At 42.7% G+C, this 16,604-nt stretch overlaps 1 protein-coding gene across 2 annotated transcripts in view; it reads right to left on the bottom strand.

Annotated features, from left to right (window-relative positions):
• Positions 1 to 16,124, bottom strand: part of ERCC6L (ERCC excision repair 6 like, spindle assembly checkpoint helicase) — a 35,498-nt gene extending 19,374 nt beyond the window's left edge. The window contains exon 1 of one of the 2 annotated variants that reach the window (XM_047843785.1): positions 16,005 to 16,124. In XM_047843785.1, the coding sequence (XP_047699741.1) occupies positions 16,005 to 16,072 (68 nt within the window). In that variant the 5' untranslated portion in view covers positions 16,073 to 16,124. The remainder of the gene's footprint in view (positions 1 to 16,004) is intronic. The other variant, XM_047843786.1, reaches the window with a different exon arrangement.
• Positions 16,125 to 16,604: the final 480 nt, after the last annotated feature.

The following is a 16,604-nucleotide window of genomic DNA, read 5'->3' on the forward strand; positions in this document are numbered from 1 at the left end:
TCCCTCTATGTCCTCTGTTTCACCTGTAAGTCCAATCACTTACAACAGTGTAAGGCTTTCTATAGCACTCATTATCTGTGTCACTGGCTTTGGACTCCACAGCTAAGAACTATCTAGACCAAACCATATGGCCCAAAAGAGATCCAAGGTTCTTAGTGCTCTTCCAGGTCCTTTATACCCTGTCGCAAAGAGATTACAAGCAGGCGGGAAGACGAAGCCCTAGCTTAAAGTGGGTAAAGGCAGGTAGGGATCTAGACCCCCTCCTTTGTAACTTCGACCTGAAATTTTTGGTTAAACCGGGCAAACGTTCCTCTGCCAGAATAAACAGGAAGACAGCATCCTCTTACATGTTAACAACATGCCCTCAGAAAGCAGCTGAACTTGCTGGCTAATTATTCTGGAAAAGACAGCCAATTAATAATTATGTCAAAACCAAAATTACCTTTTTCTGGCATAGCAGATGTGCGTTGGCACCCAGATGGGTCACACCAGCCAAAGCGCCTCAGCAGGAAATAGTTTCATCATTTGGGAGAGTATTCGGTGGCCAATATCCTGACTAGCCCTTTGGAATGAAGTCTAACTAAAAATGAAAAATTCTCCAGGAATAATATTAAGTTCTCTTAGAATAGGTATAGACCTTTAGTACTTCCAGCCCCTAATCTGCCAGCCCAAGGTTATCTGGTTAGCCACTACATTGTAGTGCAAAACTCTGGCTTCAAGCAAGTACTTATTCCAGGATTGGGACAAACCTGGGGTTGTTTGGAAAGAAGTTCTGAACCCTCAAGATTGCCTTCAATTCACCTTCCGACCACCTTAGTGGGGAAGTGGACAAGACCTTCCATTAAGATGAAAATAAAAATCTAAAAACCATTGGGGCGCCTGGGTGGCTCAGTTGGTTAAGCATCTGACTTTCGCTCAGGTCATGATCTCACAGCTCATGGGTTCAAGCCCCGGGGTCGGGCTCTGTGCTGACAGCTCAGAGCCTGGAGCCTGCTTCGGATTCTGTGTCTCCATCTCTCTCTTCCCCCTCCCACTCATGTTCTGTCTCTAAATAAATAAATAAATAAATAAACCATTTAAAAATTTTTCTAAAAAAATCTAAAAACCATTACCTAGGTGATGGCTGCAATAATAATTCATTAAACTGAATACCTGTTTTATACATTTTCATATATATATATATATATATATATATATATCAGAACAAAAGTTATAAAAGAATGTTACTTGCCTAAATACAATGCAATTTTGAATTTAAAAAATTCTTTTAACGTTTATTAAGTGGGGGAGGGACAGAGAGAGAGAGGGAGACACAGAATCCGAAGCAGGTTCCAGCCTCCAAGCTGTCAGCACAGAGCCCAACATGGGGTTTGAACTCGTGAGCCTCAAGATTGTGACCTGAGCCAAAGTCGGATGCTTAACTGACTGAACCTCACAGCTGCCCCTATGATGCAATTTTGAATACTGATCTTGTATCTTGCAACTTTGGTGAACTCTTTTATTAGCTCTTATAGTTTTTTGTGGATTCATTAGGACTTTCTACATAAAACACCATTTTATCTGCAAATACAGATAGTTTTATTTCCTTCTTTCCAATTTGCATGCTTTTAGTTCTTTTTCTTGCCTATTTGCCATGGCTAGAACCTGCATTATACTGTTGAATTATAATATTGAACAGAAGTGGCGACAGCAGACACCATTATCATGTTCCTAATAAAATGATGGAAAGCTTTCAGTCTTTCACCATTAAGTATAATGTTAGCTTTGAGTTTCTGTAGACACCTTTGATTAGACTGAGGAAGTTACCTTGGATTCCTAGTTTGTTGAGCTTGTATAATTAAAGGGTGCTAGATTTCTCAAAGGCTTTTTCTGCACATATTGAGAAGAACATATGGCTTTGTCCTTTGGCTCTGGTAAGATTGATAGGTCTACTCTGAAGTAGAGATGTCAGGGAAGCAGTTGGATACATGAGCCTAGAGTTCAGAAGAGGTCAGGACTACAGACAAAAATGTGAAAATTTTCAGCATAAAAATGTGACTTAAAGCCAAGAACCTAAGGGCACCTGGGTGGCTCAGTCAGTTAAGTGTCTGACTCTCGATCTCATCAGCTCAGGTCTTGATCTCATGGTCATGAGTTCAAGCCCCATGTTGGGCTCCACGCTGGGCATGGAGCCTACTTAAAAAAAAATAAAGCCAATGGGGTGCCTGGGTGGCTCAGTCGGTTAAGTGTCCGACTTCAGCTCGGGTCATGATCTCGTGGTTCATGAGTTCAAGCCCTGCATAGGGCTCTGTGCTGACAGCTCAGAGCCTGGAGCCTGCTTCAGATTCTGTGTCTCCCTCTCTCTCTGCCCCTCCCCCATTCATGCTCTGTCTCTCTCTCTCAAAAATAAATAAAGATTAAAAAAATTAAAAAAAAAATAAAGCCAAGAGCCTGGAAAAGATTGTCAAAGGATGAAGTATAATTCAAAAAAAAGATAAAATGGGGCACCTGGGTAGCTCAGCCAATTAAGCATCTGACTCTTGATTTTTGCTCAGGTCATGATATCATGGTTCGTGAGATCAAGCCCCACATCTCAGGCTCTGTGCTGACAGCATGGAGCTTGCTTGGGATTCTTTCTCTCCCTCTCTCTGCTCCTCCCCTGCCCATGCACACGTGCGCTCTCTCAAAATAAACACTAAAACAAAACAAAAACCATGTTACAAAAACCAACAGTGCATTAAGAACATTTACAGAATTCCAGCTAACGAATACAAAAACAGTAGTAAAGTTAGAAAATCAACACTTTGTAATCCCTAATGAAATAACTAAGTTGGGCAATAATTATAAATGGATGCAAGGTCATTGGGGAATGGAGTACTCGCAGGATGCTAAAGTATCCCCAACGTATTATTTATTCATCATAAGGGGGGAAATGCAACTCTGCAAAGGAGTGACCAGCCTGTGACCACCTGAGCACACTGACCAATCCTAACATTACTAAAAGTAGGAATATCAGACATTATATGCTTCCTGATGTGATGCAATAAGAAGTACACAACCTCACCTTTAAAATATTCATGCCACAAATATTGACCCTTAATCTTTGTGGTCTTTTTTTTGCTCTAGAATAGTGTTTAATTTTTTTATTAAGGTATAATTGACATATAACATTGTATTAGTTTCAGGTGTACAATATAACGATTCAGTATTTGTATATATCATGAAGTTATCACCACAGTAGGTCTAGTTAACATCTGTCACCATGGATAGTTTTTTTACTTGTGATGAGAACTTTTTTCAAATTTACTCTTAGCAACTTTCAAATATGCAATACAGTATTATTAACTATAACTATATGACCATGCTGTACATTACATCCCCATTACTTATTTATTTTATAACTGGAAGTTTTGTACCTTTTGACTTTCCTCACCCATTTTGTCCACCCTCCCACCTCTGGCAACCACCAATCAGTTTTGTATCTATAAGCTTGTCTTTTAGGGTTTATTTGTTTTTTTAAGATTCCACATATTTGTCTTTTTGTCTGACTTATTTCACTTAGCATAATGCCCTCAAGGTCCATCCATGTGGTCACAAATGGTAAAATTTTATTCTTTTTTATGGCTGAATAATACTCTATTGTGTGTACATGTAGCACATTTCTTTACCCATTCCATCAAGCCTTTAAATTTATTTATTATGAAATTTATTGTCAAATTGGTTTCCATACAACACCCAGTGCGCATCCCAACAGGTGCCCTCCTCAATACCCATCACCCACCCACCCCTCCCTCCCACCCCCCATGAATCCTCAGTTTGTTCTCAGTTTTTAGGAGTCTCTTATGTTTTGGCTCCCTCCCTCTCTTAACCATTTTTTTTTCCCTCCTCTCCCCCATGGTCTTCTGTTAAGCTTCTCAGGATCCACATAAGAGTGAAAACATGGAATCTGTCCTTCTCTGTATGACTTATTTCACTTAGCATAACACTTCCCAGTTCCATCCACGTTGCTACAGAGAGCCATATTTCATTCTTTCTCATTGCCACATAGTACTCCATTGTGTATATAAACCACAATTTCCTTATCCATTCATCAGCTGATGGACATTTAGGCTTTTTCCACAATTTGGCTATTGTTGAGTGCTGCTATAAACATTGGGGTATAAGTGCCCCTATGCATCAGTACTCCTGTATCCCTTGAGTAAATTCCTAGTAGTGCTACTGCTAGGTCATAGGGTAGGTCTATTTTTAATTTTTTGAGGAACCTTCACACTGTTTTCCTGAGTGGCTGCACCAGTTTGCATTCCCACCAACAGTGCAAGAGGATTCCCATTTCTCCACATCCTCTCCAGCATCTATAGTCTCCTGTTTTGTTCATTTCAGCCACTCTGACTGGAGTGAGGAGATATCTGAGTGTGGTTTTGATTTGTATTTCCCTGATGAGGAGCAACGTTGAGCATCTTTTCATGTGCCTGTTGGCCATCTGGATGTCTTCTTTAGAGAAGTATCTATTCATGTTTTCTGCCCATTTCTTCACTGGGTTATTTGTTTTTCAGGTGTGGAGTTTGGTGAGTTCTTTATAGATTTTGGATACTAGCCCTTTGTCCAATATGTCATTTGCAAATATCTTTTCCCATTCTGTTGGTTGCCTTTTAGTTTTGTTGATTGTTTCTTTTGCTGTGCAGAAGCTTTTTATCTTGATGAGGTCCCAATAGTTCACTTTTGCTTTTAATTCCCTTGCCTTTGGGGATGTGTCAAGTAAGAAACTGCTGCAGCTGAGGTCAGAGAGGTTTTTCCCTGCTTTCTCCTCTAGGGTTTTGATGGTTTCCTGTCTCACATTCAGGTCATTTACCCATTTTGAGTTTGCTTTTGTGAATGGTATAAGAAAGAGATCTAGTTTCATCCTTCTGCATGTTGCTGTCCAGTTCTCACAGCACCATTTGTTAAAGAGACGGTCTTTTTTCCATTGGATATTCTTTCCTGCTTTGCCAAAGATTAGTTGGCCATACTTTTGTGGGTCTAGTTCTGGGGTTTCTATTCTATTCCATTGGTCTATGTGTCTGTTTTGGTGCCAATACCATGCTGTCTTGATGATTACAGCTTTGTAGTAGAGGCTAAAGTCTGGGATTGTGATGCCTCCTACTTTGGTCTTCTTCTTCAAAATTACTTTGGCTATTCGGGGCCTTTTGTGGTTCCATACAAATTTTAGGATTGCTTGTTCTAGCTTTGAGAAGAATGCTGGTGCAATTTTGATTGGGATTGCATTGAATGTGTAGATAGCTTTGGGTAATATTGACATTTTAACAATATTTATTCTTCCAATCCATGAGCAAGGAATGTTTTTCCATTTCTTTATATCTTCTTCAATTTCCTTCATAAGCTTTCTATAGTTTTCAGCATACAGATCTTTTCCATCTTTGGTTAGGTTTATTCCTAGGTATTTTAATGCTTTTTGGTGCAACTGTGAATGGGATCAGTTTCTTTATTTGTCTTTCTGTTGCTTCATTATTAGTTTATAAGAATGCAACTGATCTCTCTACATTGATTTTGTATCCCGCGACTTGCTGAATTCATGTTATCAGAGCTAGCAGACTTTTGGTGCAGTATATCGGGTTTTCTACATATAATATCATGTCATCTGCAAAAAGCAAAAGGTTGACTTCATCTCTGCCAATTTTGATGTCTTTGATTTCCTTTTGTTGTCTGATTGTTGATGCTAGAACTTCCAACACTAATGTTAAACAACAGCGGTGAGAGTACACATCTCTGTTTTGTTCCTGATCTCAGGGAGAAAGCTCTCAGTATTTCCCCATTGAGGATGATATTAGATGTGGACTTTCCATAAATGGCTTTGATGATGTTTAAGTATGTTCTTTCTATCCCGACTTTCTCGAGGCTTTTTATTAAGAAAGGATGCTGAATTTTGTCAAATGCTTTTTCTGCATCCATTGACAAGATCATATGGTTCTTATCTTTTCTTTTATTAATGTGACGTATCACGTTGATTGATTTGCGAATGTGGAACCAGCCCTGCAGCCCAGGAATGAATCCCACTTGATCATGGTGAATAATTTTTTTTATATGCTGTTGAATTCAATTTGTTAGTATCTTGTTGAGAAATTTTGCATCCATGTTCATCAGGGATATTGGCCTGTAGTTCTCTTTTTTTATCGGGTCTCTTTCTGCTTTAGGAATCAAAGTAACACTGCCTTCATAGAATGAGTCTGGAAGTTTTCCTTCCCTTTCTATTTTTTGGAATAGCTTGAGAAGGATATGTATTATCTCTGCTTTAAATGTCTGGTAGAATTCCCCTGGGAAGCCATCTGGTCCTGGACTCTTATTTGTTGGGAGGTTTTTGATAACTGATTCAATTTCTTCGCTGGTTATGGGTCTGTTCAAGCTTTATATTTCTTCTTGTTTGAGTTTTGAAGTGTGTGGGTGTTTAGAAATTTGTCCATTTCTTCCAGGTTGTCCAGTTTGTTGGCATATAATTTTTTCTAGTATTCCCTGATAATTGCTTGTATTTCTGAGGGATTGGTTGTAATCATTCCATTTTCATTCATGATTTTATCTATTTGGGTCATTTCCCTTTTCTTTTTCAGAAGCCTGGCTAGAGGTTTGTCAATTTTGTTTATTTTTTCAAAAAAGCCAACTCTTGGTTTCGTTGATCTGCTCTACAGTTTTTTTAGATTCTATATTGTTTATTTCTGCTCTGATCTTTATTATTTCTCTTCTTCTGCTGGGTTTGGGGTGTCTTTGCTGTTCTGCTTCTAGTTCCTTTAGGTGTGCTGTTAGATTTTTGTATTTGGGATTTTTCCTGTTTTTTGAGATAGGCCTGGATTGCAATGTATTTTCCTCTCAGGACTGCCTTCACTGCATCCCAAAGCATTTGGATTGTTGTCTTTACCTTTTCATTTCTTTCCATATATTTTTTAATTTCTTCTCTAATTGCCTGGTTGACCCACTCATTCTTTAGTAGGGTGTTCTTTAACCTCCATGCTTTTGGAGGTTTTCCAGACTTTTTCTTGTGGTCGATTTCAAGCTTCATCACATTGTGGTTTGAAAGTATGCATGGTATGATCTCAATTCTTGTATACTTATGAAGGGCTGTTTTGTGACCCAGTATGTGATCTATCTTGGAGAAGGTTCCATGTGCACTCGAGAAGAAAGTATATTCTGTTGCTTTGGGATGCAGAGTTCTAAATATATCTGTCAAGTCCATCTGATCCAGTGTATCATTCAGGGCCCTTGTTTCTTTATTGATCCTGTGTCTAGATGATCTATCCAATGTTGTAAGTGGAGTATTAAAGTCCCCTGCAATTACCACATTCTTATCAATAAGGTTGTGTATGTTTGTGATTTTTTTATATATTTGGGGGCTCCCGTATTCGGTGCATAGACATTTATAATTGTTAGCTCTTCCTGATGGATAGACCCTGTAATTATTATATAATGCCCTTCTTCATCTCTTGTTACAGCCTTTAATTTAAAGTCTAGTTTGTCTGATATAAGTATGGCTACTCCAGCTTTCTTTTGGCTTCCAGTCGCATGATAAATAGTTCTCCATCCCCTCACTCTCAATCTAAAGGTGTCCTCAGGTCTAAAATGAGTCTCTTGTAGACAGCAAATAGATGGGTCTTGTTTTTTAATCCATTCTGATACCCTATGTCTTTTGGTTGGAGCATTTAGTCCATTTACATTCAGTGTTATTATAGCACAATATGGGTTTAGAGTCATTGTGATGTCTGTAGGTTTCCTGCTTGCAGTGATGTCTCTGGTACTTTGTCTCACAGGATCCCCCTTAGGATCTCTTGTAGGGCTGGTTTAGTGGTGATGAATTCCTTCAGTTTTTGTTTGTTTGGGAAGACCTTTATCTCTCCTTCTATTCTAAATGACAGACTTGCTGGATAAAGGATTCTCGGCTACATTTTTTTTTCTGTTCATCACATTGAAGATTTCCTGCCATTCCTTTCTAGCCTGCCAAGTTTCAGTAGACAGAGCCATCACGAGTCTCATGGGTCTCCCTGTACATGTTAGAGCATGTTTATCCCTAGCTGCTTTCAGAATTTTCTCTTTATCCTTGTATTTTGCCAGTTTCACTATGATATGTCATGCAGAAGATCGATTCAAGTTACGTCTGAAGGGAGTTCTCTGTGCCTCTTGGACTTCAGTGCCTTTTTCCTTCCCCAGTTCAGGGAAGTTCTCAGCTTCCCCTCTCTCTCTTCCTCCTCTGGAATCCCAATTATACACATATTATTTCATTTAATTATGTCACTTCTAAGTCTCCCCTCATACTCCTGGATTTTTTTATCTCTCTTTTTCTCAGCTTCTTTTTCCATAATTTTATCTTCTAATTCACCTATTCTCTCCTCTGCCTCTTCAAACCGAGCTGTGGTTGCCTCCATTTTATTTTGCAGCCCATTTATAGCATTTTTTAGCTCCTTCTGTTTCTTAGTCCCTTGATCTCTATAGTAATAGATTCTATGCTGTCCTCTATACTTTTTTCAAGCCCGGCGATTAATTTTATGACTATTATTTTAAATTCATTTTGTTACATTGCTTAAATCGGTTTTGATCAGTTCGTTAGCTGTCGCTACTTCCTGGAGTTTCTTTTGAGGAAAATTCTTCCATTTCGTCATTTTGGATAGTCCCTGGAGTGGCGGGGAACTTCAGGACTCTTACCCTGTGCTGTCTGGAGTAACTTGCGTTGGTGGGCGGGGCCGCAGTCACACCTGATGTCTGCCCCCAGCCCACTGCTGGGGCCACAGTCAGACTGGTGTGTACCTTATCTTCCCTTCTCCTAGGGTCAGGAATCACTGTGGAGTGGTGTGGCCTCTGTCTGGGCTACTTGCACACTGCCAGGCTTGTGGTACTGCTTCAATGGGATCTGGTGTATTAGCCGGGGTGGATCCTCAAGGTGCACAGGGGCAGGAGGGGCAGGCTCAGCTCACTTTGCCTTCAGTGGTCTGCTTTGGGAGGAGCCCTGAGGCACCAGGAGGGAGGCAGACCCTTCGAAGGGATGGATCCACAGAAACACAGCATTGGGTGTTTGCATGGTGCAAGCAAGTTCATGACGGGAACTGGTTCCTTTGGGATTTTGGCTGGGGGATGGTTGAGGGAGATGGCGCTTCCCAGTGCCTTTGTTCCCTGCCAAGCTGAGCTCTGTCCTCCAGAGCTCAAGAACTGTCCTTCCCATTGTCCTTTAGCCCTCCTGCTCTCCAAGCAGAGCTGCTGACTTATAACATTCTAGATGTTAAGTCCCACTGGCTGTCAGAACACACTCCCTCTGGCCCCCCCGCTTTTGCAAGCCGGACTCTGGGCTCTGCCTTGCCGGGTGGGCTGGCTGCCCCTCCACTGCCCTGGCTCCCTCCCGCCAGTCCGTGTAGCGCACACCGCCTCTCCACCCTTCCTACCCTCTTCTGTGGGCCTCTTGTCTATGCTTAGCTCCGGAGAGTCCGTTCTGCTAGTCTTCTGGCGGTTTTCTGGGTTATTTAGGCAGATGTGGGTGGAATCTAAGTGGTCAGCAGTATGCGGTGAGCCCAACGTCCTCCTACACTGCCATCTTCCCCTGAATCTAAGCCTTTAAATTTAAATTATAGGAGATAGGAGAACAAGCTAATAATACTACAAGGAAGCCATCAGACTAATCCAAATCATTGGCATAGAAATAAAAGTCAGGGGTGGGGAGGGATTGCTTTAGATTAAGAGACTTTTTTGAGAGAGAGAGAGAGAGAGAGAGGGAGAGAGAGAGAGACAGGGAGAGAGGGAGGGGCAGAGAGAGAAGGAGAGAGGGAATCCCACGGAGCCCTATGTGGGGCTTGAACCCACAAACCCCGAGATCATAACCTGAGCCAAAATCAAGAGTTAGATGTTTAACTGAGCCACCCAGGTGCCCCTAGATTAAGAGACTTAAGAAATATAACCAAATGCAGTGTGTGGACCTTCTTTGGATCCTAATTCAAACAAAGCAATTATAAAAAGACTAAAGACCACTTGAAAAATGTGAATGTGGACTGGGTATTAGCTGATATCAAGGAATTAGCTTGTTTTGTTAGGTGATACATTATAATAGTTTTGTAAGTATGTGTTCTTTTTAAAAAGAGATGCAGCACTGAAGTATTTAAGGATGAAATTAGATGATGTCTGAGAATTTAAAGTACATTAGATGAAAAAAAGAAAAAAAGTAAGGATATGAGGAGGTATCAGCAGAATCTGAGAAGCAGCATCAGCAAGGTAAAAAGAAACCTCTTTGACCTCAGCCACAGCAATTTCTTACTCGACACATCTCCAAAGACAAGGGACTTAAAAGCAAAAATGAACTACTGGGACCTCATCAAGATAAAAAGCTTCTGCACTGCAAAGGAAACAATCAACAAAACTAAAAGGCAACCAATGGAACGGGAAAAGATATTTGCAAATGACATATCGGATAAAGGGCAGGTATCCAAAATCTATAAAGAATTCACCAAACTCCACACCCGAGAAACAAATAATCCAGTGAAGAAATGGGCAGAAGTCATGAATAGACACTTTTCCAAAGAAGACATCCAGATGGCCAACAGACACAAAAAACGATGCTCAACATCACTCATCATCAGGGAAATACAAATCAAAGCCACAGCGAGATACCACTTCACGTCAGTCAGAGTGGCTAAAATGAACAAATTAGGAGACTATAGATGCTGGAGAGGATGTGGAGAAACGGGAACCCTCTTGCACTGTTGGTAGGAATGCAAACTGGTGCAGCCACTCTGGAAAACAGTGTAGAGGTTCCTCAAAAAAATAAAAATAGAACTACCCTATAATCCAGCAATAGCCTGCTAGGAATTTACCCAAGGGATACAGGAGTACTGATGCATAGAGGCACTTGTACCCCAATGTTTATAGCAGCACTTTCTTTTTTTTTAAATGAGATTAACAGATCCAGTTAAGAACTTTTTTTAATTTTTTAATTTTTAAAAATTTTTTTTAATGTTTATTTATTTATTTTTTTTTGAGAGAGACAGAGACAGAATGCAACTGGGTTAGCGGCAGAGAGAGAGGGAGACACAGATGCAGAAGCAGGCTCCAGGCTCTGAGCTGTCACCACAGAGCCCGGCGCGGGGCTCAAACTCACGAGCTATGAGATCATGACCTGAGCCGAAGTCGGACACTCAACCAATTGAGCCACCCAGGCGCCCCTATAGCAGCACTTTCAACAATAGCCATATTATGGAAAGAGCCTAAATGTCCATCAACTGATGAATGGATAAAGAAGATGTGGTTTATATATACAATGGAATACTACTTGGCAATGAGAAAGAATGAAATCTGGCCATTTGCAGCAACATGGATGGAACTGGAGGGTATTATGCTAAGTGAAATAAACCAGGCAGAGAAAGACAGATACCATATGTTTTCACTCATATGTGGATCTTGAGAAACTTAACAGAAGACCATGGGGGAGGGGAAGGGGAGAAACAAAAAGTTACAGAGAAGGAGGGAGGCAAACCATAAAAGACTCTTAAATATAGAGAACTGAAGGTTGATGGGGAGTGGGGGAGAGGGGAAATTGTGTGATGGGCATTGAGGAGGGCACTTGTTGGGATGAGCACTGGGTGTTGCATGGAAGACAATTTGACAATAAATTATATTAGAAAAAAAAATCAGGAGAGAGGAGCCTGGGTAGCTCAATTGGTTGGGCGTCTGACTATTGATTTCGGCTCAGGTCATGATATCATGGTTTCATGAATTCGACCCCCACATGGGCTCTGTGCTGACAGCACAGAGCCTGCTTGAGATTGTCCCTCTTTCTCTGCCATCCCCCATTCACATTCTCTTGGTCTCTCTCAAAATAAATAAATAAACTTAAAAAAAAAAAGAAAAAGAAAATCAGGACAGTGAGGAGTCCTGGAAGCCAAATGAATGCAGAGTCTCATGGAGAAGTGATCAACACTGTCAAATACTGCTGGTAAGTCAAGGAAGATGAGGATTACAAAGTGACCTTTAGATTTATGAAATCATTAGTGACCTTGACAAAAGCAGTTTGAGTGACAGGAGAAAGTGGGTGACACAGAGAATAGAGAAAGAGAGCAGCAGACAGGTGATAGCAAGACAGTATGGACAACATAGACACATACAAACTGGTGACACAGGGAGAGCAAGTGACATAGACAGTGAGTGAGAGACAAAAGGTAGGCAACATGAGAGAAAGGGTGAGTGACAGAGGTAAGCAGAGGGTGGCTGACTCTACCAGTCATCATTTGTTGCCTCTCAGTTCCAAATTCACCCCTCAATACCTGTTCTGTGATAATGGACAGAATTCCTTTAAGCATCTCTCCTTTACAGCGAACACGATGTTACTCTTTCTCAGTAGAGGGCGCCTGAGGGACACTTCAGGAGGAAGGGGCTCTTCTGAAGTTGCCGGCTGCTGCAGTACACGGGGACAACAGAATAGCCCACAACCACAAACCCAGAACATGCCGTCCCTCAATGACCTTGAAGCCTCCACCTGGCATGGCAATAACCTTCTTGCATCCCCTCACATAGAAACAAGCTCGCCCAACAGCTCGCCTGTGCCCTGGGCCCCTACCTCTTCTGTGTGCACATGACAAGAGTTGCTGATAGACTGCTTGCCACCTGCACTCCAGAAGTTTGCCTCCTGTTGGCCCAGGGGATGCAGACCAGCCAGAGCAATTCTCCGCTACACAGTGGGCTGAACTACACCTTCTCCAATGAAGCCTGAACTTCAGCCTTGGGGAGAGGATCCCCTTCCAAGTCTGTCCTTCCTTGGATACTCCCCCTTAGCCCAAGGACACCATATGGAGTTTGTGTCTTTTTTTTTTAATGTTTATTTATTTTTGAGAGAGAGACAGAGCATGAGCAGGGGAGAAGAAAGAGAGGGAGACACAGAATCCAAAGCATGCTCCAGGCTCTGGGCTGTCAGCACAGAGCCTGACGCAGGGTGTGAACCCACGAACCACGAGATCATGACCTGAGCTCAAGTCAGATGCTTAACCGACTAAGCCACCCAGGCACCCCTTTCGTATTTCTTATAGTCACTCGTTTATCATTTTCATAATTCTTTATATTGAAATTCTTGTTTTAATATGCTATATGGTTTCTACCTCCTGACTGGACCCAAGATACAGTGACAGAGAGGAAAAAGAGGGTAGGTGACAGAATGAAAGAATGGTGACAGAGAAGGAAAGTGAATGACAAAGTGGGTAACAGAGAATGAGTAACAGAGGTAGAGAGTGCAGGACAGAGGTTATGGGGGACAGAGAAAGGGGGGAAGGGGCGACAGTGGGGAGGATGACAGACACAGAAAGAGGGTGGAATGGAAGAGTAAGTGGATGAAACAGAATGGATGACAGTGTGAGCAGGAAGAGGACAGTGTCGACAGGATGGGTGACAGAAGGAGAGAGAATGGGGGCAACAGAGAGAAGGATGTGGTGGGGGACAGAGAATGGGAGAAGGAGCAAGAAAATATGAGTGCCAGAGAGGGAGAGTGAGTGACAAAGGTGGGTGACAGAGGAAGAGATAATGGGGAACAGGAAGAGACAGGACAGAAAGGGGGAGAGGAGGACGGTGGGCAAGAGAAGAGCTGGGGGGTAAGCATGACAGGTACCGAAGGCGTGCGACAGAGTTACTTCATCTGACAGACGATGTGTATGAAAAAAGAAAACATGGGTGCAGAGAGTGTATGACAGCAAGTTTCAAAGTTTTCTTTCAGCTGTTAGGCAGGAGGGGCAGAGAGATGAAGAAGGTGGGACAGCAAGAGGAGAGAGAGGAGAGAGGGAGGAAGATATGTGTGAGCAGAGTGTGCCAAGGAGGACTAGCAGCACTGAAGAAGGCAGAGAAGGTGATGCTTTGTGCAAGGGGGCTTCGGTGTAGGTTGGATTTGGAAGAGGACGGGAGAGACAGAGAAAGATTAGGAGAAATAAAAAAGATTGTGAGTTGAGGGGTCATGAGAGGCAGGGGACTGTGAGGGCAGAAGATGCTGACTGTGAAAGAAGGGCTGAGCGTTGAAGGGAGCAGGGGAGTTTGGGAATGTTCAGGAAAGAGCACCTGAGAGCAAGGAAGAGACAGGTGCCTGTGTAAGAGGCAGTGTTGGGGAAATCCAGGCATTTTTGCTTGTTCAGGGAAAGGAGGGGAAGGGGTTAAATAGCTTAAGCCTTCCTATCCCCATTTTTCAGATGAAAACATTGAGGCTCAGAATAGTCAAATGACTTACTTAAGGTTTCCCAGCTAGCAGACGGCAGAGCCATATTTTGAACCCCAAACGGCCCAACTCCAAAGCTAGTACTCTACCACACCACACTGCTCCCTGTTTTCCCAAATCTTCCTTAAAGACGTCATGTAACTTAGCCTAAAGATGTGATTTTACTCCTCAGTAAGACCTTTTAGCTTTTAACAGCCTTAAAACACTTTTTTTGAAAGGAAGACAGAACTATTACACTGGCCCAATTTATTTGTTTGTAAAACATCAAAATTTAAAACTTCTGTGCATCAAAGGACACTACCAACAGAGTGAAAAGGCAACCTACAGAATGCGAGAAAAGATCTGCAAATCATATTTGATAAGGAGTTAATACCCAAAATACGTGAAGATAAAACAACCCACCTGACTAAAAAATGGACAAAGGAGTTGAATGGACATTCCTCCAAAGAAGATATACAAATGGCCAATAAGCCTATGAAAAGATGCTCAACATCACTAATCATTAGAGAAATGCAAATCAAAATCCCAACCACTTCATTATCATTAGGATGGCTAGTAACAACCATCACAACAAAACCAGAAAATAACAAGTGGTGGTGAGAATATGGAGACAATGTAACCCTTGTACACCGCTGGAGGGAAGGTAAAATGATGCAGCTGCAGTAAAAGACCGAACGGCAGTTCCTCAAAAAATTAATAATAGAATTACCCTGTGATCCAGCAATCCCACCTCTGGCTAGATATCCAAAAGAATTGAAAGCAGGATCTCAAAGAGAGATTTGCACACCCATGTTCAAAGCCAGCTCTGTTCACAATAGTCAAGAGATGAAAGCAACCCAAGTGTCCATCAACAGATACATGGATAAACAAAATGTGGTATGTGCACATGATGGAATATTATCCCCTCCTAAAAAGGAAGGAAATCCTGTAACGACACAATACTGATGAACTTTGATGAAAGTATGCTCCGTGAAATAAACCCATCACATAAAGACAAATACTGTATGATGCCACTTGTATGAGGCTCCTGGAGTTAAATGCACCAGGGCAGAAAGTAGAATGATGGCTGCCAGGGGCTGGGGGAGATGGGAGGAAGGAGTTCTTTAATAGGAAATTTTGGCTTTGCAAGCTGAAGAGTTCTGGAGGTGGAAGGTGGTGCTGCTTTAACAACAGTATTAATGTTATTAATGTTATTAACACCACTGAACTGTATACTTAAGAATGGTTAAGTTACATTGTTTCTATTTTATCACAACTTTTTAAAAAAGTTTAAATCTCATCTTCACATCACCATGTCCCCCACCCTTTGCCATAAGATGAACGCTTACTCATTGAACACAAGCATCTCCTTCTGTGAGGCCGGCCCTTGTAGTTGACCAATCTCATCCTCTATGTCCATACTATGCCTTGCACATTATACCTCTTTCAGCACTCATCAAACATTATAGCGATTATTGGTTTACCTACCCCTTTCCACTACCAAAATATAAGCAGTATTGAGGGGGCAAGGTTAGTGTTTCACTCCTCTCCGTATCCCCTAGGCCTGGTGTTTGGTAGACTGGCAAGACTCAAGAAAGGCTTGATCAGTGGAAGTTCTGACTTTTAAGGAGTTCGCACTGGAGAGCTGTCTGACCAAAGAAGGGGGCATCGGGAGGTTCCCCAGGTTTTAGAAATCTGAGCAGATTCCCACGCCCTACTCCGAGAACGCAAGGGCGCGTCTCACAAGGGCCTCAGCAGTCTGGCCCCCCGGAAGGGTCCGAGGGCTTCCCACCCCCACTGCCGGCCAGAGCCTGCGAGCTAGACCCCCCCAGCGGCCCAGACATACCTCAGGTAACGGGCAGCCTGCTCCGGGCTTAAGGCCGCGGCTTCCACAGACCCTCTGGACGCCTCCATGACCCCCAACTCGGGCTCCAGGTATCTCAGCGGGCGATCAAATTTCGCTCGCTCCCGCCCGGCGCATGCGTGGTGCGCCGGAAGGTGGGGCAAGGCCAACAGTCGGCCTCGCGGCTGGCCAATCGGCAGCGCCCCCTTCCGCGCAACCGCCGGATCCCGCCCGCGCGCCTGCGCCTATACGCGCTGGAGCTAAGAGGCGGTCCCAGGCCCAACGGAGAGGGAGGGTGTTGTGTCCTCTCCTCTCTCCCATTTTCAGTTCGGTGCAAGCAGTGCTTCAGCACTTTCGTGCGTGTGCATGTGCTAGCTATCCTCGTGAGTGAAGTAAAATGCCTGATATGATCTCGGTCACTTTAGTGGCCGCTAGAGACCTTCTCCATAGCCTGTTCCCCCCAAATATCCTTCATTCCATGCTCGCCATTGCCTGGCATTGAGCATGCTTTGAATTCAAACACTCTGGGAGACATGGTCCCCGTGACTTAGACTTACATTGAGGAAGAGTCTTCAAGAGCCAAGCCAAAGCTCTCATTTAAGA

This window comes from Prionailurus viverrinus, chromosome X, assembly GCF_022837055.1.
Source record: "Prionailurus viverrinus isolate Anna chromosome X, UM_Priviv_1.0, whole genome shotgun sequence".
NCBI classification, from domain to species: domain Eukaryota; kingdom Metazoa; phylum Chordata; class Mammalia; order Carnivora; family Felidae; genus Prionailurus; species Prionailurus viverrinus.